Here is a 26928-nt window from a genome sequence, read left to right on the forward strand (position 1 = left end):
TGTTTAATGAACCTATTTTGGCTTATGGGTTGATAATGAACTTTGTTTAAAACAATTAAGAAAAAAATTGATAATAGCAGCAACTTTTTTATTTGTAGACTGGATGTTTTATGAACTCGTAAACGGAGGGTATGAAAACTTTATGCTGCAACTTTTTTTGTGTTCAAGATTATCTGCAGCCAAGAGAATTTAAAGCTGATCTACCGGCTTTTGTTTCGGGACGAATTACGTTCGTATGGTAGATGAAAACTGCCGCCCAAAAAAATAAATAAAAATATTAATAATACCTGTCTAAGTACTTACTTTCTGCCACTCGCATCGCAATTGAGCCCAGAAAAAAAACCGTAACTTACCTCAGAAGTACTTACTCCACTCTCTGTTGTAAAGTCAGTGCTTACAAAGTAAAATTACTAAATAAATCCTCATGTTTCACTTTGTGTGATTAGAAACTTAAAGCAGTTTTAAGTAGTTCTCCATTTAACCTCTCGAGCGCCCCAACGTCAAAATTCAAATATACCGTTAAGCGTCCGGGCCAAAAATGGCGCGCGTAATTGAATTGGCGGTTGGCGTTTAAGCGCCGATTCCGTCATATTTTAATACTAACACCCTAGTCATACCTTATATATTTGGAATCTACATAAAATTTGCTATAGATTAAAAAAATAAACCACAAATAATATTTGATAGTGGTAGTACAATAGTCCGTTTAATCTGAATATTTTGTGCTTTAGGCATGTGTTTGAAGAAAGTTTAATAAATATTTTTAGGCAAAAAAAATAATATGACGAAAGGTCTTATCGTGTAGTTAATGAAAAATGACATTAAAATCCAACTGTAAAATATACTCAAATCTTTAAAATTAGTTAAAAAAAGGATTTACAATATTGGTCATAAAGGAACATGTCGTTGGGTCAGATGTTGTTTAAGGTGCTCTCTGGCCTATATTAACCACTTATTCAAGTGTGTGCATTAGATCGTCGTCTCGTTTTATCAGCTTCAATGTCAAATATGTTTGAAAGGGATAAACATGGTTTTAGCATTTCGTTTCTACGTTTTTTCAATGTAAGATCGTTTTGCCGTACCACGGTGGCGGGACGCTTGACGGGGGTAGAACATTCAACCGTGACACGGTGGCCGGGCGCTTGAGAGGTTAAAAAGAAAAATATAAATAAATCATTTTATACATTAACCAAATCAGGTATCGTAATAAAAATCGCAAGATTACCTCCCATTATAAAAAGGTAACAGTAATACCTAATTTTCCCGGGGATTGAACCACCTCTCATTGTCTAAAATCTTGAGCAATCTTTCACTTAATAGACTTTTACGACTTGCGGAATGGTTAGCCATTACAGATAAGCCGAGAAGACCTCCGCTTTACTTTGCCAATAACTTTATTCAGAGTTCCAACTGCAATATTGCAAGGTTTGAAGTTTACTGTAGAAATGCTATCAGCCAATCAGTTATTTCTACTAGGGAACTGGAAAACGGATTATTTTAGCGGAGAGATTTTATAAATGCATAAGCGGTAGCGGTCTGTAGTATTTAAACGATGATCTGAGTTTATTTTCTGGAACGTTAAATATATCTTAGATTTCAAAGAAGATTCAGATAAATTGAATTGTTAGTAATAATAAGTTGAAACATCCCATGGACCGAGTTTGTCCTGACAACAGATAAAGATCGATCTAATCAATAACCCATAGAAATCAAATCATACTTACGACTTACCTTCCTATAAGTTCAAAACAACTACGCAATTGCAATAAACAAGTGAAATCTCAGAGAAATTTCGAATATTCATAACATTAATAATAACGCCATCTAGCGATAGCGGCGTGAACTAATGGGGACTGTATCGCCATAATGAAGTTTCCTCGCACGACTGACTTTATGCAGATTCCCGCGCGTTTCAGGAAACACGAAGTAAACTTTAGCTTTTCTCACAATTTTTATTCAGTACGATTTATGTTTGTATTCGAGTTTTGAGGACGCGCGACTTAAATACAAATTTTGGTCGGAACAAGATGTTTGGGTGTGGAAGTCGGCGATATAATAGAATCACTAAGTACATTCGTGTTTTCACTTGTTTTTGGTATATAAGATATCTTACTTATACTTACAATCCACATACTTACGATAATTAAATCCGAAGAGTGTGTACTTCATTATTGTCCTCATGGTGTCCGAGCTAACGAAAATCTTCAAAACGACTGCTGTGAACGTCTTGTTTTTAAGGGAGCTTTTTATCACGTATTTTTGTTTTAACATCAAAATCTGCTGTATTAAGGAAAAGATCGTTTCCCACCTAATTTGACAGTTATTATTAGTATTAGGTATTCAGTGAATTACTACAATCAAACTACTCATAAAACCTCGCAAATGAAACTCACAAATCAAAGCGAACAAGACAAGTTCCCACACCTACCAGTTCCTCGCATAATCAACGAGAATTATTGAACAGATTACGAGGGAAACTAACGTTTAACTATTGATACGACACCCAAGTTGTGAGCCCCCGGATTACAGTTGTAAAATTATGCAAATCGAGATTCAGGACCCAAGTTGTTCTGAGAACTCGAACAGTTTCTTGCACGAATAAAATTTTTATAGCTCCTATGTTCGATGGTGAAAATTTCAATCAATACTCATCGTTTAGTAATATTTTATTGCTAGTGTTAGCTTGTCTGGAGCAAGGTTTAGATAGAATTCGGGTTCGAAATTAAGCACATGTATATTATGATGTCAAATTAGATTCAATATCCATATTATAATTAAAGATCACAGTAGACGTATCGGAACGGAACGATACGTTTGCTTTGAGCCTAAAATTAAATAATTAAATAGTAAAATTATCATATGATAATAGGAAGAGTTATATATAATGGGTAATAAATATTACCCATTCTTCTATGTAGTAAAAAGTTTCATGAGAGACTACGTAATTTTTCAAAATCTATTGCTTTTATTTTTCACATGCATAACTTAGTCGTTATCCGAGCTGCCATTATCCCTCTCCCCTGTTTAGCTTCTTGAGTGATAGCCGCTGGAATCTCCCCTTAATTTCCATGAATAATGACATCAACCACGCGACCATTACACCGCATTTTAACAAGAAAAAATATCGCATAACTGCGGTTAATGACTCACCCATTATTTTTGTTGTACATCTTTGTGGCGGTGCTGTCAAATAAAACACAGATTTTCCGCATTTTTATTTTAAAAAAGTTATAAAAGGATTTTACATTTTACTAAATGTGGGACGAAAATTTATAAATGAAGCTTCATTGTCTATACAAATAGTTCTCTCTATATTTAGACATTGTAGAGGACAATATATTATCAATCACAGATGGGATTGTATTAAAAGTTTGAAATACAAATGTGCTGAATTGACGATATGCAAAAGTAGATACATAGGTGATTGTCTAACGAGCGTGACAGATATATGTTACTAAATGAGTTAAGAGCAAGACTTACAGAGCAATCAAGATCCTTAAACTAATAATGCAACAATTAAAATATCATAAACCAACTAATTCCGTAGTTCCTTAACAGTTCAACTTTACAACATTCATTTATATACACAATCATTTGCTTCATAAGCTTTTGAATTCGATGTGCACTATTTATCATCACATTAGAAACAGTAAGTTCTGGAGACGTCATTTCCGCCTCCGAGGTCTTGACGTCAGCCGTAGTAATAGTTACTGGAATGTGCTCCTAAGCTCCTGGGACTAGTCATTACATTAGGCTCCGCCTCTTCTTCATTACTCCTGCTTCTCGTAAACCTAGGTGGTGCAACCTGATCTCTCGTGTGTGAAGGCACATAATCTACGTTGCCGTACATATTGGCTTCTATTGGGGATGGATATATTGTACATAAAGGTTTCATAGCTCGTAGTGTTCCTCTACTGCCTGGAACATTCTTGTAAATTATCATATCTGGATGGAGAGGATCGTGGAAAGTTCCCGAGATATGGCTGATATCTGCATCATTGTCGATGTCAGAGAATGCGTCGTTGAAGACGTTTGGAGCTTCTGTCGTATACATGTCACCGTTTTTGGAATTCTCAGTAATTCTTCGACTAATATAGCACCTGACTCCAACGAGGATCCCAATAAGTATGATGAAAGTTAGAATCCCAACGCTGATGTACAAAAACAGCATTGAATTACTGTTCTGCGGTTCTGTGAAGCAAACAACAAACAATTTCTATTACTAATAACGAATATTGTTTGAAAATGAACAAACACGCAGTTTCAAGTTTCGGTGCAAATGAATTGGTGTACTGTTTGTTGGCTGAATAATTGGCACACTTCAAACTCAATGATGGCGTTTGTATATTGCAATTTATTGCCGAATAGAGTTTTACTATATTGACGATATCACATAATCTATTGCACATTAATTGAGAACCTACTATTAGTTTAACCACGTAATACAAATTTCGATAAATCGTTTTTTTAACATAAGCATTGAAGCAAAATTCGAACTAAGAAAATTTTTAGAAAAACGACTTAATACTCAAAAAGGACAGATGTGGTGCATAAGGCAGAAATCAGTATTTAGAGAACTGAAGTAATGGATGCAATTTTTAACTTTACCTGATTTACTCTCAGTCCTTTCTACAGTTTTCTTCGACGATGGTGGGTCTGTCGTATCATCATTACCCTCCCGGTCAGGAGACAGCATATCATCAAACTTAGGTGGTTGTAATGCATGATCAGCATTAGGCTCTTCTCCATACCTCTCTCCTTCTTCTTCTACAGTCAACATATTAAGCAAAACTTTACAATCAAGGAGTATAATAGTGTAATATTTTACTATATTTTATTCTATGATGTTACCTGATTCGTCAAAAAGATCGTCATTTTGATTCATAGTTGTTGAAATCTCATCCCTTTCTGCGGCACTCTCGTATTTTTCTGATAAAACACCCAATGGTACTGAAACAAAAATACGAAGTTAAATGCTGTAAAACTATATATATTATATACTAATAAATATTTAACTACAAATATTTAAGAAGAATAACTTTATTATGAGAAAAAATTACCACCCCTAGTTACTTTTGCACGGCTGTAATCAAAAATTTCACCCAAAAAATTAGTTAATTTAATTTATTTCATCATCATCATCATCATCTCAGCCGGGAATCGTCCACTGCTGGACAAAGGCCTCCCCCATCGAGCGCCAATAGGACCGGTCCTGGGCCGCCCTCATCCATCGGACTTATTTATTTAGTTATAATTTATTAATACAAGCATGGTTAATTGAAGCCTTTAATGCTTTTTATCTTAAATTGCATTAAAGGCTATCGCAACCTTCAGTTATTTTAAGACCAGCAGTAGACTATTAAATACTTGAGAGAGTACCAATTTACGAGTCCGGCCACTTAAAGGTGCATCTTTATAGCGACCTCAAATGCTAAAGTTCGTAGCAGAAAAGACGATGGCGACATTAATGTGACCATACTTTCATACTTTGCACCGAACAATGGAGCAAAGAGCAAAGTTGCCAGGTAAAATAGAGATTTGTATTGTTAAAACTTACAAGATGCAAGAATAGGGTAGTTTGAAACTTCAACTGGTGGCACTATTCTGTTAACGTTTGTGTCAACTGATTTTTGTTCCTTGTACTTTTAGTTTTGCAGTATTATTAAACATGCAATTTTACACATCATCAGATAACTAATTAACATGGCTACTTATCTAAAGGCTAAGAAAGGTACGGCTATGAAACTTTTAACCAAAATTAAAATTCACAGGAACACTGATGGTTTCCCTTATATTTATTTATCATGCACTATTGTTCTGTTTTCATTCATCCTGTAAAACGATTAACTTGCCCAGAATGTTCCATTTCCAAAATTCTTTTTGAGTATTTTATTTAATAATTTGAAACGATCACGTTTACTCTTGGCGTTCAGTTATGTCGAAAAATTCGTATAAAACGGTGAAATTGACGGGTATGCGTCAAAGGGTAAATTCGTACTTTGGATTTATCCAAAGTACGAATTTCGGTCGTATCGACCGATAAAATATTTTTTTGGTGGTTAAAGGTTGAAAAGCACTACCGTTTAAAATTGATTACAAGAAGAAAGACAAACAAAAAGTGCAAGTGTAATGTTACTTTACCTGGTATAAACAGGTATCTGTTAAATTAATAAATAAATAATATAATTAAATACTATTTCTGGGCAAGGGAATTGACCAGAATATTTGAGGAATTAGTTCCTTGCTAGGCGGTCTTGATTCCAACATGCTAGCCAAGATCAGGTTCGGGACTACGGACTGCGGTCTACGTCAAACTCCTGTACTCACCAAAAATACTTAAGTTATTGGCATACGTTTTACAAAAAAATATGATATAAAAATAACCTTTCCCTTTATTTTTAGCATAAGTTCAGTACCTGAACCAAAATGATCGTTGTTGAGATAACTGAAACGTTTTGAAAGGGTAAATGTTTTCATATAAGTAAGTATTCGCTTAGAATGTTTACGTTCAAGTAAAAAGTTCCTGGTCTATATTTGGTTACATTTTCTGAGACATTAAATAATATATTTTAGTAAGTGCTTTTTTTGCACTGTGTCCCACAGCTGAGCAGAGGCCGTCTAACCTCCCCTAGGCTTCCAGAATCTCCTTTAATTCGTTGTTAAATGGATATACAGAAGCAACAGACAGCTTATTTTTTCTTGAACAATAAAAAGGTATCACCTACAATATAATATAGAACCTTTCCTTTATTAAAATCATTTAAAAATAAAAAAAACTATAGAAATTACCTGAGAAGGTACCTCCAGTTAGAGACATATTTTGGTGATCACCTATTCAAAATATACAAGACTAGCTGACCCGCGCAACTTCGCTTGCGTCACCTAAGAGAATGGGTCAAAATTTTCCCCGTTTTTGTAACATTTTTCGTTGCTACTCCGCTCCTAATAACCGTAGCGTGATGTTATATAGCCTATAGCCTTACTCGATAAATGGGCTATCTAACACAGAAAGAATTTTTCAAATCGGACCAGTAGTTCCTGAGATTAGCGCGTTCAAACAAACAAACAAACAAACTCTTCAGCTTTATAATATAAGTATAGATATACAGTATAATTTTCGTACAAACGACCAAATTTGCTTTACAGAGATTCACTTTACTTTGATGGACTTGTAAGTTGGCTTGACGATTTGCATTTTGTGTTAGCTACGTTATTGCTTTACTGAACTAATATTCCAGCCCGTACCTAAAATCATAACATTGCTGAGTTAATTTAAATATTTCATTGAATAATTTCACATTTTTCTTATGAAATAAAGTATTCTTTTCCATTCGTCTCGAGTTCGTCTTTGATTTATAAGAACAAGTCTATATTTAACCTGTTAATATTGAGTCCCTTTCAGACAGTAGTCCGCCTACAAAACATTATTAGATAAAACCCTACTTGTATTTCAACTATACATATAACTAGCGGACCCGACAGACGTTGTCCTGTCTACACGTCTTTAATTTGAAAACTTTAAACTTTTTTTAATAATCTAAACCATTCTCAGATCCCCTTGAACACACACAAAAAATTTCATCAAAATCGGTCCAGTCGTTTAAGAGAAGTTCAGTGACATACACACATACAGAAGAATTATATATATAAAGATGAACACGCAACGCGAATGTTTAAAATTTATTAAAGTTCGTATAAACGTCCTATGACTACTTTGACACACTACTATGACTTAAAAACAAATTAAACTTAGATTTATACTTACCACAAGCAAACACAACTTTCAGGTAAGGTCTTGAATGTGGTTTACAGGAGGAGTTGAAGGTTCTGCTGTTGGCTGCTATTTGACAACGACGTTTGCCGAGACACAGCTGAATGACTGTTTTCACTGCATGTGGGGCTGTGCAGGCTGTAAGAAAACATTTTATTAGAACAAAATACTTTGATTGATTTTTGAGTCGAATGATTGTTGAAAGTATCAAAACTAGGTAAAGTGCCTAATAAAAAGCTTTTTTGATCCGTGTTCTTGGTGATATATATTTTTTTTATGCTACATGTGGTAAGTATTTAAAAAAAAAACTTATTTAATCAGGTGTTGAGACAGCAGACTACGTACTGCGGACGTACAAATTTAATGTTTTTAACTTTTTTGTAAAATCGTACAATAGTACAGAAAAAAATATGCGATTAGTTTTGTAATTGAATTAACATTTTTAATCATTCCATTTGTTTATGTGATGGTATACAATATAATGCATAAAATACTTCTCGTTTCGCTTAGTAAAATAATCCTCAAAGAACATCCAAAAATAACGTTACACTTAGCAACCCACCTCTCAAAGAAAGATATTCATTGCTTCGTAAGAAAATAAGCAACTAATTCACTCAGTGTTTTTATTCCTTTCCCATGTCAGTGTCGACATTATACGAAAAAATACACGTTTTCATATTACATTTTCTTTTATTTCAGGGCGACATAATAATTCCACTAATTTCTAGTCTGTCAAAACAAATCATATGATGCGTGGGTGTATTCGTTATTTAGGACAGTGAAACACTGGCCGCACCTTGTACTGTACCCATTAAGTATGACAAATTAAATTAACACATTTTTTAAATTTTATTTAGTGTCGTTCTACGAAATGTGTGTTCGGGGAAAACTGTATTTTATTACGTTTTCCTATTAAAACAACAGTATCACAATATTTGAATGATTGAGTATATTGTTTACACTAAAAGCTCAAAAATTACTAGAATCTTCGGTTCACCAGGTTTTTTATGTAAGCATATTTCTGCCCTCGGCCTAAGGATTCTATACTTGTTTTATCTTTGTAGTGGTCGTTCAAGTGAACTATTCACAGAATAAGTAAGTAAAGTAATCACTCTACAAAATTTGAAGTTACAAAATCATTATTGGTTTATTTTTCTAAATACTCAGAAAACAAGAACTTTCAGCCAAAAAATACAAAAACAACGTACTAATTTAATTAATCCATATGTTTCCAAGTTACCTTAGAAACATTTTCATTTAGTTCTAGTCTAAGAGCTCGCCGCTACTCCTTATTTTTTATTCTGATTATTTCAACCCGAAGCAGTTTAATCCTCTCGCAGGTTGTTGAAGGACATTACGTAGCATTTTCTTTGGTTACCGTCACAATGGAAGCAGAAAATTGAAAGGCCCGCGTCGATTGGGGACCCGCACTACCTCTGCTCTTTGTTGTCAAACCGCAAGGTTGAATTGATATAATGTAATTATGGGCATAGATAGTGTTCATAGAAGGAATTAAGTGGTAGTATCACATGTTATTAAATGTTTAGGGAATAGTTACGATTATGCTTGACCTTATTAATGAATTTCATTGTATCAGTTTTGTAGCTATAGGTTCGTTTACACTACACGCACGCAAAGAACCTTATTGTAGCCGAATTAATTAATTGCTTAAATATAATTTATTTGTGTTTCTGTAAACTCGATAGCAGTCATATTTTCGCGATATGCAGAAGTGGAGTGGATATACACTTATTCCTTTATGCAATAAATATTATCATACTCACTAGTAAAACATATTCTCATACTAAAAAAGGTTCTGCCAGAAAAAAAATCAACCCAGAAACCACTGAAACAAAAAGTACTACAGTAGTACAATAATATGTTTGTCTTACTTTCATCAGGTACTCCTTGCGTCTGCGGACACGTGGTAGGTTCGAACGCAGTTCTTCCATACTGAGCATCGTAGATAGCGATCCTGGAGTGAGGGTTGCAACTCAGCTTTATACTCTCGCCCTCGCAGTTGTTGTGGCTTCGGAACTCATCTGATGACAAACAAATTATATTAAAATGCCGACCGTTTTATTTAAGCTGTAAAAAATTTAAAAGCAAAAAGCATTGTTCAAAGCAAAATTCTTCTTCTTATCGTATGGTTAGTGGTCAACCTAGTGTCAAAAGCCCGATGAAGGCTTTATTGCAGCATTGTCATACAGTGTGGATATCTGCCAGCATTCTGTAAACGTCCCGATGGAACGCTATGTGGTGGAGTACTACGACGCGTAACTCGCTTTCCATCTTTTATTATTATTCCTTTGTTTTTTGCTTTTTGTACATAAATCAATGGTAGATAAAGCTTTTAAAAAAAAACTGGTAAAAATGTAAATAAAAAATATTTTAAACATGGTTTTCAGATCTGATATATTTTTGCCGAAATCCTATTTTTTTAGCTAGAATACATAAAAAACAACAGGTTGAATTCCAAGAACTTAAATTCATAACTAAATGTATTTTTCATTAAATGAAAACGATAGTTTTTATTTCATTAAATAAATCAAAATCATAGTTCTGTTTTCAGCCTTTAGTCACTTATTGGATCATTAAATAATGTAAATTTATTACTGTTTCTAGTCACAGTTCAAAATAATGAACTAAAAATAAACCTTTTTAAAATCCAAAATGAAAATGTGCACGTAATCTAATTCCACCACATTTGTTTCAATACCGTATTAACCTAATCGCAACCAATACATAAATTACTATCCGGAACACCGCGTCCATAATTATTTGCTTAGCCCCATTAAAACAAAATGAATCACCAAAACAAATGACCGATAAAACTGAACAAAGCCGGGTGCATTTCCTAATCACAATAATTGAATAACACTTTTCCACTAATTACTAACAATGTACACTAGATGTCCCCTACCCTCTTTTGTTTTAGCTCTTAATGTAAACGGAACACAACCCTTTCGGATCCATTAGTATGTTATACGAAACCAATACGATAAAAGGCTCGTTTAAGTGTTCGCTTATCAATTAGAGTCCGAGTGTTTTACGCTTACCGAGGAAGCTATAAGTTATATTAATGACTTGAGTAGACGAGCGATTCCACCGTCATTTCCTTGGCTAAGCGATTTAAATGCACCGTCATGACACCCCATTACGATATGAAAACTCCCATATGAAGCGCCGTAAAAAGTAAAGGGATTTCTTTCAAAATAACGGCCGTGATTCTAAATGGGACTTGTTATATGAATGTTAGACGCTTGTAAAAATATTGTAGCCTGTCTTTGAATTTTAATTAAAAATGAATTTGAGTGTTCGAAATTTAAACCGAAACAAATTGTTTTTGTAATGAAGAATTTTATTTCAAAATAATTGCAACATGACGAGTAAAATCTGGCAGGTGATAATTAAAAATAAATCAGATGAAACCTTCTTTTTAAAATTAAAAGTAAAAGATCGCTTATAATAAATCACGACACGCTTTTGTTTTGAAATATTACAGCCATTTTAATAGTGAAACAAAATTGATTATTTTAATGAAAACTATTTTGTAAGATTTCATATAATATGAGGCTATTAAAGTAATTAATCAATTTCAATTTTAGCGTGATTGACCTTTCATAATAATATAACCTATTCATTAACTCTTCTATTCAAAGCCTTCGCAATAATTAGTTCATTACAACTAGAACTAAGAAAAAGTCGTTAATAATATTGTCAGTATTAAAAGATCGAAGAGGGCCGTAACAACATACTGGAATCAACCGCCCTAATGCTCAGTTTTAAGTATATACAGTCTTTAAACGAATTAAATTTATTTATTTATCCCCTTAATATCTCACTGCTGGGCAAGGGCTTCCTACCGGAATGAGGGAGCAGTCAGACCTTGAGTCCACCACGCTGCGCAATTGTGAGTTAGGTTTTTAAAGCTCAATAAATCTCAGACCATATTCACATTCACTAACTATTTATATAGACATCGTTTATGTAACTACTTTCAAAACATTAGGCACGTATATTATGTGAGGAAGTGCCGAAAAGAAAATTGAAATAATGGAAGACAAATCAATTAGCGTTCAAACGCCCGTCTGCATCGGTTAATGTGCACCGCACCTACAAGCCGCTCCTGTGCACACCCTTAAGGTCATTCACCCCGCCAGGAATTTATTAACCAGGCATAAATCAGTACAGCACACTCGCAGGAGCTCGTAAAAAAGTTACATCACGCGATCATCGAATCCACAACCCTCCTTTGTTTCCAAAGGGAGATTATCGAGAATGTGCCTATAAAATGTGTGAACCAATTTCGTAATGGACACAGCAATTTAATGAAATGCATGGAGTTTGAAAACACATACGTCATAATAATTGAAAAAGTTGGCTTTCAATGTTTTAACTGGTTTTGAAATTGTAATTTGTTTATTGCAGTGTACTGTTAGTTAATTGTCGATTGGCCTTTTTATGGTATTGCGCTTTTCATTTAATTTTATTGAATTGAATTGTTTGATTTATCAACACACCGTGCTGCTTCCCAGCTCTCTTTAAACTTTAACTTGACACGCTACTGCGTGTTATGTTCTTAGTCACTAAAATGATAATTTTTGTGGTCACGTAATTAAACATTAGTTTATAAGTGAAATGTTTTAAATAAGCAATATTCAATTAAAAACCAAATTATTGAGCGCATCTTTGGCAGTCTTGGTTTTTACTTAATATGTAATAATACTTTTACTATAATAATTTAATATTTAATTTCTAGACGAAACATAAGAAAAATATTCATTATTAAATGAAAATTATAAAATATTTTACCGATATACCAAGTTTAACTAACGCTTTATTACTCCAGCAATCACATTTCAATCAACCAAAAAAGTGCTCTCAATAAATCTACCCAAAAAGTTAAAGACCTTTAAATAGAATAGCTATCAGTTAAGGCAGTCTCGCATTTATAAGGCGGTATAAAAAGGTACCTATCATCTGCTTATCGTCGGGGGTGAATCGTAAAAGTCAATTGAGGAAAAGCTTAGGAGAAGATAAGCGATGTCTGTACACGTAGTGCAACTATGTACAAGCACTATGTAGTTAGAAGGGTTATTTACTCACTTTGTAGTTGCTTAATTTACTAATTTCTAGGCGAGTAAGGAATTAAGTAACTTGGTTTTCTTTTTAAAAAGCCAACTCCCGCACTAAGAATTGCTCTCGTGCTACGGATACTTACACGAACATACAACAACAGACACAAAGTACAACTAGACCCAAAACAACTATTTGTGAAGCGCTCAAATTATTGTTCCGTGTTTGAATCGAACCCACGACCTCCCAACACAATAGTAGCGGCGTGGTGACGTTTACCGCTGCGCCACGGAGGCAATCAAATAACATGAATCAGAATTTTACTCAGTCATTGTCGATTTTTTTGACTGCTCTTTGTATAATTATTTTTCTCTACTTTTATTTGATAATTAAAAATTAAAAATAATGTTTTTCATGGCTTAATGCGGTTGGTTGTGCACTGATACTGGTTGTTAATGAGGTCCGCGTGATTGATGCGGTTACAGACTGTCCGGACAGAGCTTATGCAGTAGTTGCTAATTATCATAGACTCTTCGCTTATAAAGTTACTTTATCTACTAATTACTAAGTAAATAAGGAGTTTAAATTAGTTTATAAATAACTGTGAGCTAAGGGTTCCACAAAAAATCCACGAAAGATTAAAGGAAATATTCTAACCCACGCAGCCAAATTACATTCATTACACTATACTTTCCAAAAAATACTTCACAACTCCGAAAGCGTTTAAATGTGTTCGTAATTAATTTTTATCCCTGATTTAAAAATGAACGTGAATTTAATCTGTAAAGCAAACTCATTAATTTTAAAGTGCTCGTTACGATATATCGTGGTCTTTGCAGAATAATTACGGTATCACTAATGGAGGGGAATCGTAATTAACAGATAGGCGATACTCAATTAATTCCCTCTGTGACAATCTGATGAATTGGTTGAAGGAAGGGGCCCGCGACCGCATAGACCGGCTATGCAATTTAACCGAGGTCAGGCCCCGGATGGGTGACAAATTTACTATAAGTCATGGTCCCCTCAACACTTAAGATGGCGGTACAGCTATTATAACGCTAAAAGGAGACCGAGCCATTGGGATCGATTTGCCTTTTATATTTCGCAGCTATTATAACGCTAATAGGAGATCAAATCATAGGATCACTCCCTGTTTATGCTATGAAAAAGTTTTAGTAATGTCTAGAACAAACATGTCCAAGAAACACGAGGAAATACATTGATGACTTGGTGTAGTTACTGCTTGATTGCCTTGGACACTGGTTTTTGAGCTTTAAATCTACCCTAATCAAGAAACAAAGTGGTGTTTTTACTTTACGTAACATCCCAAGTCCGTCAACAATATAAAAATATATTGAGTTGTAAATAAAACCAAACCAGAAAAAGTGCACTCTTTTTAATCCAAACTTATGGCCCGACGAACACATTTTGCTTAATATTTTTGACTGGAAAAATCTCCACACGAAAATTGTATGGTGAAACAAAGTTCTATACTAATAGTTTTTACAATGCTATGAATAATATTTTCATGATTGTCTCTAATTATATAAAGTTTTCTTATTTGCCAATTAATTGGAAAATATTCTAACTCTATGTAGAATGATATCGAAATATCTCCAGGTTTTTCATATACTTGAGATCACAATAAATTATAGTCCAACAATTTAGTAGAGAGGCTTGTTGTGCAAGATTAAAAACATCAGAGACTTGCAGGTTTATGCAACTGATGGTAGCCTGTTTGATACAGCTTCTTAATTTTCGTTTTAACTTAAATAATTGTTTATCAATATCTAGATAAATCGTATCTGCTAAGGTTATCTCCTAAGTTGACAGACTATAGGTAACGCTATTAAGCTAGCAATTCTTTGAAGTACGTCTTAGTTAAAATCCCACTATGCTATGAAACTTCAACAGTTCACAGTCAGTATTCCGAATGCCATTTTGAAATGGTATCACAGTAACGAAACGGAACGAAACATTCGAATATATTTACTTCTAAATGAAAACTCACGAAATTCAATTTCGCCTTCAACATCTAACACTTGTGGAACGGTTTCCGTCAAATGCATTTAACATAAAAGGTTTAGAAAACTTTTATTAATATTTTAAACTTAAGTTTTCAAAGAATTTATGTAAAATAAAAGTGCAGGGGAACTCTCCGTTCAAATATCGCTAAGCGGGCACCCAATTATTTAATGACCGCGACAAGGGTTGCTTAACCCACAGATCGTTTATAGACCGTGGAGCGCAATTGGCTATTGGCACCTCACTATGAGAATAAAGCTTCGATTCTACGAAATTATCAGTTAGGTGCGAGTGCTCATCATTTTTAATGTATTACGGAGAAATAAGAATTTCGGTTCAGCCGTAAAAGCATATCCGATTAAAATTACTCTCACTTTTGGAATATTGGATGCATACATTTCCAGTGAAATATTTTCAAGAATTGGCGTAATCTCTGCTTATATTAAAACAACAAAATAAATGTATTTCAAACTACACGCGACTCAGACCGCCTGAACGAAAGTTACTTTTTTTCACAGACAGTCACAGTAATTCTATTGTTCAACGTGTTATTCTGACTAATACTCGTAAGTTATAAGACTGCCAATTTTCGACTGCCGAAGTTTGAATGAAGTGAAGTAAGTTTTTTAAGTGACTTGATTAAGTAACAAACATCTATCGAAAACATGCATAAACCCAAAAATTCGTATAAATAATATTAGTAAGTATAGGGTGTACTTACATGGTCGACATTTGTAAGCCACTTCGACGTACTTGCTCTGCGTCGGACAGGGGTCTATGAGCCCAGGCTTGGGCACTATACTGAACTTGCACTGAGGCTTCTTCTGGCATGCTTCCACTACTGTTTGCAGTAGTGAGTACTGTGAAAGAAAAGAGAACATTAGAAAGACGTAAAAACAGACATTATCACATTAAAATATTATTATTATATGGTGCGATACAATGGTTATCCGCTGGCGTCTATCACGGTGGAGTCGTGGAATTAAATCCTATTTTTCGATCTCAACTTTTCTGAGTTGAGACTTTTATAATATTAAACCGAAAAGAGAAATAATGACGTAGTTTGTGATTCCTATTTAAGGAGAACCGTATTGTAGTATTCTTGTGTAATTTTATAAAAAAAAACTGAACTTTATTAGATTTTTATACATCTGCAATTAACGCTCATAATTACATAGACCAACGCCCATTACAACATTTAACTTCAAAGACACCTTTACGAATATTTCCTAGAATATTTAATTCAGAAACTGGTGGCTAACTTTTAATGTTAGAAATCCACTTTAGCAAATTACCATAACCGAGTCACATAAATTAGCATTGAATATTGAATAGCACAATTTATAATGCCTTAAAAAGGTAACTACATACATCACCAACTTTGAAAGTGTCTAAAGGAAAAAAAGTCTTAAGTGCGAAAGAGGATCTAATGTTTCCTATTAAAGCCATTTTTCTTTTTTATGTCAAAGGATGAGAAACGGTCTTTTGGCCCACCTGATGTTAAAGGTTGTTATAGCCTGTAGACATCCGCAATTTTGCCATCTTTGCAAATACGTTTTTATGAATGGGTCGTCGAAAATCGTAAGTTTTGAATAGCTCCTTTTTATTGTGATTTGTGGTTTTATTCAATAAAGATATTTAAAGGGATTCTGCATTTAAACCATCATTTGTAAAAAAAAATTAAGATCTTAATTTCGTGTAATTCTTAATTTGTTCAGTATGATAAGTAAAACCTTGTAATAATGTAGATTATTAAAGTTTTCTTTTAGTGCTGGTTAAAATCGCGTCGAAATTATCATAGTTTTAGCCACACAAAATAATTCTTCTTAGCTACAATTCTGCTGTCTTTATTGTTATTGCTTGCTTATCTAAGTGTACCTCTCATTACAAACATTTTCTCTTTTGACTTTATTTGCAATACAGACACAAAACACACTAAATATTTTTTATACTCTTTCTCGATTCTCGATTTTGCACGAAAATCTGATCAGTGCCTCTAGTGGGCTTCGTAAGAACTATTTTGGTCGTACATTTTTAATAAAGACAGTCCAGACTGTAGAGAATCGCGCTACTGAGCTTTCCAACGAGGACATGAAAATGTCACTAAACCCTCACCTACATCACAACACCTGTCAAAACTAGCATAATTCAGTAAATAATAGTCACTTAAACTCGTGGGATACCAGCATAATATTAGCTCATGACACGTAGCAAATCTATTCTGTCGGAGTCTCGAGGGACCCACTGTTTATAGCTTCTCATTAGCCGATAATCGTTCGTATTTACAATGGACAAACAACCGATCATGGTACAATTCAGACGCCGCGCTCGAATTTCGCATATCGTACGAATGCAAGCTGACACTATGCATTAGGTAATTAGAATTCAACCGGCAGCCGATCGAAATGCGTTAGCGTTTGAAACGAGTAGTGCCTGAATATTGTAATGACCATTACTTTGTGTTGGCTCTAATGCTGACCCAAATATTCGCTGCATTTTAATCCTATCATACTTATATTATTAATTCGTAAGTTTATGAGGATGTTTGCTATTCTTCGACGCAAAATATATTGGGTTAATTATCGTATTTGTAATAAGGTAATTGTTTCTACATTTATATTAATGGAAAATATATTATTTTGTTAAAAATTAATACGGTACTTTGTTTGATAATTACGCATCGTATTAATCCATCATTTATAAGTATTTTCTTATCTAGAATTTTAGATTAAATACATACATCGTTGATCATCGCACATATAAAATTCTATCAAACAGTCTAGGTCTTATAAGACGGAGCTTCTAAACCTAACATAAACCTGTACCTATTATCTGCTCTATTATTGTAAGTAAATATTCAAAAGTTGTTAGGTAATTATAAAACTAATAGAGAGATGCATTAAAATTCAACAAATAAACTCGTGTAAATATAATAATTTAATAAGTTTTTTATCGCGTTTAAGAATATATGCTATAACTTTAGTTTTATATGTAGTTAAGTATAAGAAATCCTTATACACTAAAGTCTTGTAAGCAATTTTCACTTCAACAAAACGTTGAAAGCCCTCTATAGTTTCTTTGTTGTTCCACAGTTCTAAAAAGTTCATCGGCGCAGTAAGCTTAGGATGAAGTTCCGATGAAACCGATATGACCTGAATATTTTTTATTTCTTTTAGAAAAACTTCTATCGAAGTAGGCTACTAGTGGGTCAGCCTAGTTTGAAAACAAACATTGCTCATAAAATGGAATTGTTGGTAAAATCATATTTATTGTTAAAAGTTGTGCCATTATTTTTAAAACATAATACAATTTTTGTTTCTGTTTGGGTCACAAGTATGCGCCTATAAACATCATAAATTATTATTAGTCTTCGGTTATTTTATAAACAACTCCTGTTTATTTTTTCAGTTAATTCCACCAGACTCAAAACAAATATCTATAAAATCCCACAATTATTAGTTTTAAATAGGCATTTAGCCTATGACGTCACTTGCAATGCGCCTCTATAATAATAGAGACAGTATGATTACTAAAAATGGGATTCATTCTTAGTACTCTTTAGGCTTAATATTTGGGTATTTTAACAATACCTATATTATAATTAATTGAGTCTAAACAAATACTGTTCTCTATTGTTTACATTAAGTCATTAACAAAAGTCTCGAACCAACTCCTTTTGTTCACGTGTCGATTCCGGATTCGAACTCCTTACCACTTATTTCATACTACTTGTACTTACTCAGAATCAATTCTATAGTTTCATAACTTACCTGCATAGCATTAGGTCTCTTGCAGTTCTTATTCTCATCATTATCTTTAGTAGAGAGTGCGGGGCAGCCTTGTTCCTCCGCTGCTTTGCCATACTGCGCCACTTGTATGCTGATGGTGGTGCCTCGAGGACATGCGAGTGACACTGTCTCGTCGTTGCAGACTGTCCTTTGTATCACTTTGAGAGTATCGAGGAGGAGACCTGTGGAAGAAAATTGTACGTTAATATACTAGTAATACGATAATTAATAAGTGGTTTAAATGGGATGGTTATGGACATAGTTAGAAGTCTAGGTATGCAAAATTTTTAGAATTAAATCAAAACTTAGATTTATAGAGCAACACAAAAAGCCTCCCATTTGTCTATAAATAAACAAGATAAATTTCAAGTTTTAGCAATTTATTTTTAGACTGGCGGTCAAAATATATTTCTAGAATGATAAAAATATCACACGTATATTATACCGGTTTTTCGAGTTTTGATAATAAAAACATACCCCTTTCCAAAATAGGAATAAACCCGTCCTATTACATCACACGTCGGTCCTGCTAAACATAATAACAATACGAATCGTTGAAGTCCCGAGACAGCCATCTGAAACCTAATATATCTCGGACGAAAAACATCCGAACAAAAGGGAAACAAAAATACCTTGGTCGTTACACGTGGCCCAATATACACGTGATCTCTAATCAACGTGTTCCTGAACAAAATACAACAAATGTACCGAATAACAGATTTCGTCACTGTTTCATCCGGGTTATTTCACAACAGTAAGGGCATGGTCAAAATAGGAGATAGAACTCGGGCTACTACATACATGCTAAATACGTCATTATTAAAAAACACGTCATATGAATATGATATATATAATACGATTTGGACACTTATATGTAAGGGTGGCAGGAAATGGCTGATGATAGAGACCGGTGGAGAAGTTTGGGGGAGACCTTTGCCCGACAATGGGACAGTATAGGATAAAAAAAATGAATATGACTATAAAATTACAAGTTTCATAGATCAAAACAGTTTTAATTAAATTAGGGGCGATTTTTTTCAATGGCTGATAACTTTATTCAACGGCCCATTTCGACGCACTTTGACGAAAAATATAAGGATAATAACTGGTCATTAATTTTACTTGAACTATACTATCTGCAGGGTTAGAACAGTATTACAATCGGTTATTATTATCTGTTTATCGCCTGTATTCCGTTAACCGATGACACAAACTAACTTGTAAATTTTTCTAGTGATGTTTTTTTTATTAACCGTTCCAAGTTCTTTGTCTGTCTCTTAATTACTTATTAGTACTGTATTGGCTGATTTGCAAAGTTTTTGATGAGTGTTGCTGCCATTTGCTGGTTTATCTGCCAATTATGGAACATGAAATTTATTGTTTGCCAATGAAACTGTGCCCTTATGCCTATATGTTAAGTTCAGATTAACTTCACCAACTTTACTCCCCGACAGTTGAACTTTTTCACTAACATTTCTTTTACCTAGTCTCACAAGTTGTAGTAGTGTTGTATTCTAACAGACTACACTCAGCTTGTGGACGGTGATAAATTAATACTGAGGAAGTTCCAGAAGCAATCAGTCTTCGACGCTCAATTAAGAGCTTCAAAGTTTCAAGATGTATTGTGTAGGATATGTTCGTGTAATACTCTTCAGTCTTAATTACAGACAAATAGTTAATGCCTTAGAACAATAATAATTACTACCTAATATTTTTAAATTGACTTCTGACAGAAAACGAATTGCTTTTAATTTTTCTGCAGACTTTATTTTGTTACGATCATGCTTTATTGTCTATATAAATAACCATTTTTTATTACAATCTTAATTATGATTTGATTACCATAGAGTAAATTAATTTTGTAGTATGAATTATAGTCATTGAATTAGCCACAAGAAACAATTTTTCATTTCGATGTACTCCGTCGACATCAAATGCACCTCGCCTGGTCCATTTCCATTTCAACGTGAAAGCGAAATTAAATTCACTTTATGTCCCACCGCAGTCGCATTTTTGCACATTTTCGCGCACAATATCACCCATAATGTAGACGAGTACACACAATACAAGCCCAGAAAAATAGGTTCTTTGCAGACATAGTGCTAGAAAAAAATGTCCTTGGAAACGAACTCATCAGGGGAAAACAAAGGGACAAATACAAAAATTCCAGATTCCAAATCGAATATACTAGAACGGTATCACTGAGTACCCAATAAATATTTAGTGTGTCGACACATTTATTTACGCAGCCTCTAAATTGACAAGCCCTACACTTTTTGTTCGGCAGGTTTTAGAAAAAACAAAAGCAGACAATTTATAGTGGAGGTATTTTCAACTATTTTCGTTCGAGTATTTTTCGTTTGCTATTGTAAGAGCTCGTAATATTTTATTTTATGTCTGTGTAGTGTCCGGGGGATGAATATTTATGTGGTATTTTCCTAGTTTTTATGTCTATTAAAGTAATAAGTTTGAACGGATATAGTTTCAAGCGGTGCTTAAATCTGTTGCGCTGCCATTTGCAGTTCTGTGCAAATACTTTGGCATTTGGCATAAGGGAGTTTTCCGGCTGAGTTCAGCTTGAACGTGGCAGGTTTCCAAGTGTCGTTAGTTCATGGAATACCTCCTTAACCTTGGTAATGACAGCCGCGGGCAAAAGCTTCGAAGTTTACGAGATACCGGTCTACTGGTTAGTGCCGGTTAAATGATTTTCGTTGCTACTAAGTCTCGGCTTTCTAGTGTTTAGTATTTGATTTTCAATAGTGAAATTTAAAAAACTTGGCTCGCATATTTTCATTTCATGTGGTATTTTGCACTGTTCTTTGAACAATGAAGGTTTTAACATAGCGCGATGCACTGGCGTTGCTATTATTGTTCTGTGGAGAGATGCGACAGAGAGAATTTAATTTTGAATCATTCATTGTTATTTAAAATCTCTGCCCAGTATAGAGTAAAATTCAGTTTTTTTCCTAATCTATATGAGTCTATAAAAGTATTTAAATGGAACTCTATGATTAAATTAATCTATTTCCAGATACAAATCACTATCGAGTATTTGACATTAGATCGTTACAAACTCGATACTGTCGTACCTCAATAGACCTTGTCAACGTAACTGTTGTATCTCTCACATGCATTTCAACTAAAAGGTTTAAACAAAAAATCTCTTGTCCTTCAAGACCCTGCAAATTAAGCGGCGTGACGCAGTACTTTCCCTTACCTTTGTATGCAAATAAGGTAGCCCACACTGTACCTCTCATTTGAAAGTATCGCAGAGTCATTCTAAAATAAGGAAAAAACCCTTAACCACTCGGCAAGGGTGGTTTTGAATAGAAAAGTTTTTTTGCCGTTTGACAGTCCATAATGGCAGTTGCAGGATGAGTTTAACTCTTGTACTTAAAGCTACTTGACACTCCCTCAGTTTATAGAGACGTTATCTTCTCATGGAATTCAAATACTCTTCTAAATACCTGAACAACAAATAAAATAATTTTGACAACCTACTAAAGTGTCAAAACGTAATCTACTTTATTCAGCATCATACACACACACATCGCTTAATTTCAACACTTAATTATAGTAATGCAATTTTTCAATAAAAGTAGGAACCAACTTTGACATCAGCAGTAGAATTCACTACAATAACGACAATCAATCTTATAATATTTATATTTTTTTATTAAACTCGATTATTACACAAACAGTTGCATACAAAATCCAGCGACTAATCTTCAAACTAATCGATCAACTTCAACAAACGTATTAGAAAAATACATTTAACGCGATCGGTCTGCAGCCGAGCAGGTATTTAATCGAGTGTCGACTGTCGCTCCATGGACTGTACAAGGGTAGTTTATGCTCTACGTGACTACGTAGTACCTTAGTGTAGAAGTCAGGAACCCATTAGACATTGTACGGAGTTATTTTGCGGTAAATGGTGTAGAAGGATGTTATGTAGGGCCTTTTTATGTTCTTGTTAAATTAAATGCTGCTGAAATTTTCGGTCAGGAGATTTTGGGATATTACAACTCTTTTTTGCCTAACTAACAATTACGTTGCGTAGGTATACTTCTAAGAACTAAAATAAAAGGTTACTTTTATGTGACAAAATCAATTATCTCCATATACTTTACATTTATAAACAACTAGCTTTTACCCGCGACTTCGTCCGCCATCTTAATTTATCGCATGGGAATGCGTCATTTCCCCGGGGTAAAAAGTAGCCTATGTCTTTTCTCGGAAATCAAAATATCTCCATACAAATTTTCATGCAAATTGGTTCAGTAGTTAAGGCGTGATTGAGTAACAGACAGATAGACAGAGTTACTTTCGCATTTATGATATTAGTAATAAAGTATGTATTTTATTTAACAAAACTTTATAATAAGACACCAGACATATTAAACTATAAACTAAACTACAAACTACTAGTCAGATCGTATGGCTAAATGGCCATATAGCAAATTATACATCGTAAAACAATACCCAGACTCATCCAGAATAAGGAGTCTACACACTAAGCTCGCCAACCCACTGACATCGCTCGCCGGGTAAAATGATGGCGTATTTATTTGAAAAGCCGTATGTAAGTCGTTGATTAACTTTAATTTCAATATATTATTAATAGTTCGCAGTCGAAATAATATGGCAATTGTATTTGCTTTCTTTTCATTGTTTTTTTTTTAATTTTGTGTAATTTGTAAAATTTGTCGAAAAATCAAACATCAATCAAAAAACAAATCGAACCGTCATCCAACTACAAACAAACAAACAAAAATATCGGAACGATTCCATCGGAATAAAGGCTTTGTCGGCGAGTTAAGTGTGTGTACTCCTTTGTAAAACTTAAAATACTAAAGTTTAACACTAAGAAACTTATATTTAAAGCCTAACTAAGTCTAGAATGTTCTCGAAAGTTCCACTCAGAATCATAATTAACAATGAACTGAAAAGCCTTTTTACACGTGATTAATTTTTCATATTAGTTTTTTCAAGTTATGATGAGTCTTATTAAAGTTTTTAAATTTTCATTTATGTTATAGGGGTAATTAGAGTTAACTAGTTAAGTTTTTTATTTACTTTTACTTCATTAAGAAACTTTATTGTTCTAAACCTGCAGGTACTTAAAGTAATGAGGGAAAATAATTTGTCAGCAATATAATATTTTCTTCAACCCTTCTTAATTATTTGTGAGGTAAAATGTGTTTTAAATAATCAATTAATGAAGAAAATTCTATCAAAAAACATACTTTTTTATAAAAACATAATATATAATATAAATAATAAATATAATAAATTAATTCGCACATAAGGCTCAAAAAATTGATTTCGACAAAAAAGACAATTACGAAACTAATATGTATGTACTATCGAACAAACTGAATCATGACCCACATGTGCTCATTTTCTAAAACACGTCTATATACACGTAGGTCGAAATTCGCTTGCACCTACGTTTCCTTGGTAATTAATTTGTTATCTGTCATTATTGCGACAAATCTCTGTGCGCCAATATAATAATGCTTTGTTATCGTTTTCAACAGGCTCCGTGGCGTAGTGGGTTGATGTTACGACTGCCACGCGTCAGGAGTGGGTTCGATACGCACTCAGGACATGGCTAAATCGGCCATTATAGGAAATAATGTAACTATACAAATTAAAATAATATAGGGTAACCAGCATAGTTATTACCCGGTTAAGGAATGGATACACAATTTTGGTCAATAGTATCTTTATTTAGTAAAACATTGACTTAAACTTTATTATAAACGCAACTTTAATATTCTTTCTAAAGGAACGTCAGTCGTTTGTTTCAATTTTGGAAACATAGAAATAAATTACTAACATAAAAAACGACTTCTAAAATCACAGTAATTGCCCGCCCCATTTTAAAACTTAACGAAAGAAGTAACAGTTAAAACGGTATGTTATATAGGCACTACAATAAATTCAAATGTGTTATCCTTAACAAAAAATGCAACAAACTTACTTTTTCTTTTCAAACTACACACCTGTCGCACAAACGTCGGACATGAGTTCTATATATTAAAAATGTTACCAATATTCTAAAAGTGACATATGTATATCGCAATTAATTTGAACTGGTTACTTTAGAAATTAAAATAAACGTATTATTGCTTAACGTTGGCAAATACTGTTTGCTGGGCAATGACTATAGTGGTTACCCTAATCGTTTCACAGATTTCTAAATGACGTGCTATTTGACATTTGACACAAATAGTAGATTTTTTCGTAGTGAAAAGAGTTTAGACTTTTAACATTCTAGATTCAAATTAAGAGTGATTTATCGAAAACGTATCTAGTACTGTTGTAACAAAGGTCAAAGTTGTCTGTAGTCGAAGATTCATCATAACACCGTCGTTTTCATGTTTAAAATGTCCTAAGTGCAACTTTGACGATAGCTATATGAAATTCTTACTGCTTTGACGGTGTCAAGCGAATTATCGGCAAAATGGGTCATGATTCAGTTGGTTCGATAGTACCTACCTACCTATTATCATTCCTTTCACATGATTGTTACAACTTCCCACGTCCAACCCATTGTATAAAGTACTTACACTCCAATTTCAATAACTACTCCCAATACACGAACTTTCCTAATTGAAATCACTACTACGGCGAACCAACATTTGCGTTTAATAAAGCCTGCTTTTGTCCAAAGTACATATTCCTCGAATCTGATTCAAGAAACAAAAAAGAAAGGAATCTCCTAGAGAACTATTCAAAACTACTTTCGGCAGCCCGTTGGGAAATTAAGCCTTATGCCCATCTGACGATGTCGATCTTATTGAACATCTGTTCAGCTATTAAATCCCATAAAAGGGGTTCTAAAAGGAAAATATTCGGACATCAATCAAAGCTCCTTTAAAACTAACCTGCACTTAATATAAATACAACTTATGAACAACATTCAGCAATATAAGGATATAATAACGTTACAACAGCCTGAAGTATAAATCTACAACAATATTATTGTTGAATCTTCTAAAATAACAAGTACATAAATAATAAAGAAACAACAAACCATTTTTAATTTAACGCCATCTATCAAATTCTTGACGAACTACGTGAAGTGCGCCAAAGATTATGTACCTACTGGAATGGAACATAAAATCACAACTTAGCTTCGCTAATAAATAGGAGTTGATTTTGCTTTACAACACATAGAATATTACTAATGTTTATTTTTTTATTTTCTAACATAAAGACCCTTCGTAGGTCATAACTTTAGTAGGCAAGTCACGATGTTTTATACTAAAACAATTGCTCCCAGTATAGATGATAAAACATCAACATACAATTGAATGACTCATCATAGTGTACTAGGTATCCTGATTGTTGTGCTATTCGAGCCATTTATAGACTCAGGAAACAATTTACTTTGAGTTTACACTATGGCTGTATGTATAAAACAACGATGAGTATTATTATTATTATTGTCAACGTCGATTTAAATCTATTACGCAGCAGTCCCAGTTCTGTCTAACATATCGTAATGTGAAGATGCGAATAACTTTTTAAAAACATTTTTTAATCTTTTAGTGCTTTGGTTAGCGACTTTGCCAGTGGAGAACATACTTTTAACATACCCTACAAAGTACTTAACTACAATATAAAGTTTCCTATATAAGACAGTGTGTAGTTTTCCCGCTACATAAATTAAAAGTCTTTGAGGTATTCCTCAAAACTGCTTCTGTATTAAAATGATAAAGTACAGATTTTTAAATGTAATAATGTGCAAACTTAATACAGATCGTTTATGCATAGGTTAAACTAAGGTGTACCCACGTACAATCGTTTAACTTAACTTCAGTTAAAACTAAACAGCTATAGTATTTCAAAGCAAGTATCTCTATAAACGTCATATCCTCAAAGGGGTTGCAGCCCTTTCCTTCCCGTAATCTGTGCAGTACAACTTATGCCCTTATCTCCAAAGGGAACTCAACACCCAGTTACGGTTTGTTAGCTGAATTCGGTCGTTTACGGTTTTTTATGTTCTACCGAATTACGGTTATTGTACTCTAGTGTCTGTTTTCCGACAGGTATTTGAGGGTTAAAAGTATTTACAGGTGTTTTGTTAAAAGTTAAATTGATTTTTATTTTGAAGCGTTTAAATGGACTATTCAGTTTGAAAGTGAGAACCCATTAACAATGAATGCGAAGAATTGTAAGGATAGATGTATATGTATGTACATTTGTTACCTTTTCAGGCAAAGAAGGACTGGGCATATTTTGATGAAATTC

General features: G+C 33.7%; 1 protein-coding gene across 1 annotated transcript in view; it reads right to left on the reverse strand.

The window, feature by feature from the left end:
* Window positions 1-3189: 3189 nt before the first annotated feature.
* The window catches only part of LOC142975002 (uncharacterized), a 51968-nt gene continuing 28229 nt past the window's right edge, over window positions 3190-26928 (reverse strand). The window contains exons 2-8 of the mRNA XM_076117611.1: window positions 18649-18848; window positions 15600-15738; window positions 9664-9813; window positions 7766-7909; window positions 4852-4950; window positions 4609-4767; window positions 3190-4191 (exon numbers count right to left, since the gene is read on the reverse strand). Of these exons, the coding sequence (XP_075973726.1) occupies window positions 3692-4191; window positions 4609-4767; window positions 4852-4950; window positions 7766-7909; window positions 9664-9813; window positions 15600-15738; window positions 18649-18848 (1391 nt within the window). The 3' untranslated portion in view covers window positions 3190-3691. The remainder of the gene's footprint in view (window positions 4192-4608; window positions 4768-4851; window positions 4951-7765; window positions 7910-9663; window positions 9814-15599; window positions 15739-18648; window positions 18849-26928) is intronic.

Source organism: Anticarsia gemmatalis, chromosome 8, assembly GCF_050436995.1.
Source record: "Anticarsia gemmatalis isolate Benzon Research Colony breed Stoneville strain chromosome 8, ilAntGemm2 primary, whole genome shotgun sequence".
In the NCBI taxonomy this organism is placed as follows: domain Eukaryota; kingdom Metazoa; phylum Arthropoda; class Insecta; order Lepidoptera; family Erebidae; genus Anticarsia; species Anticarsia gemmatalis.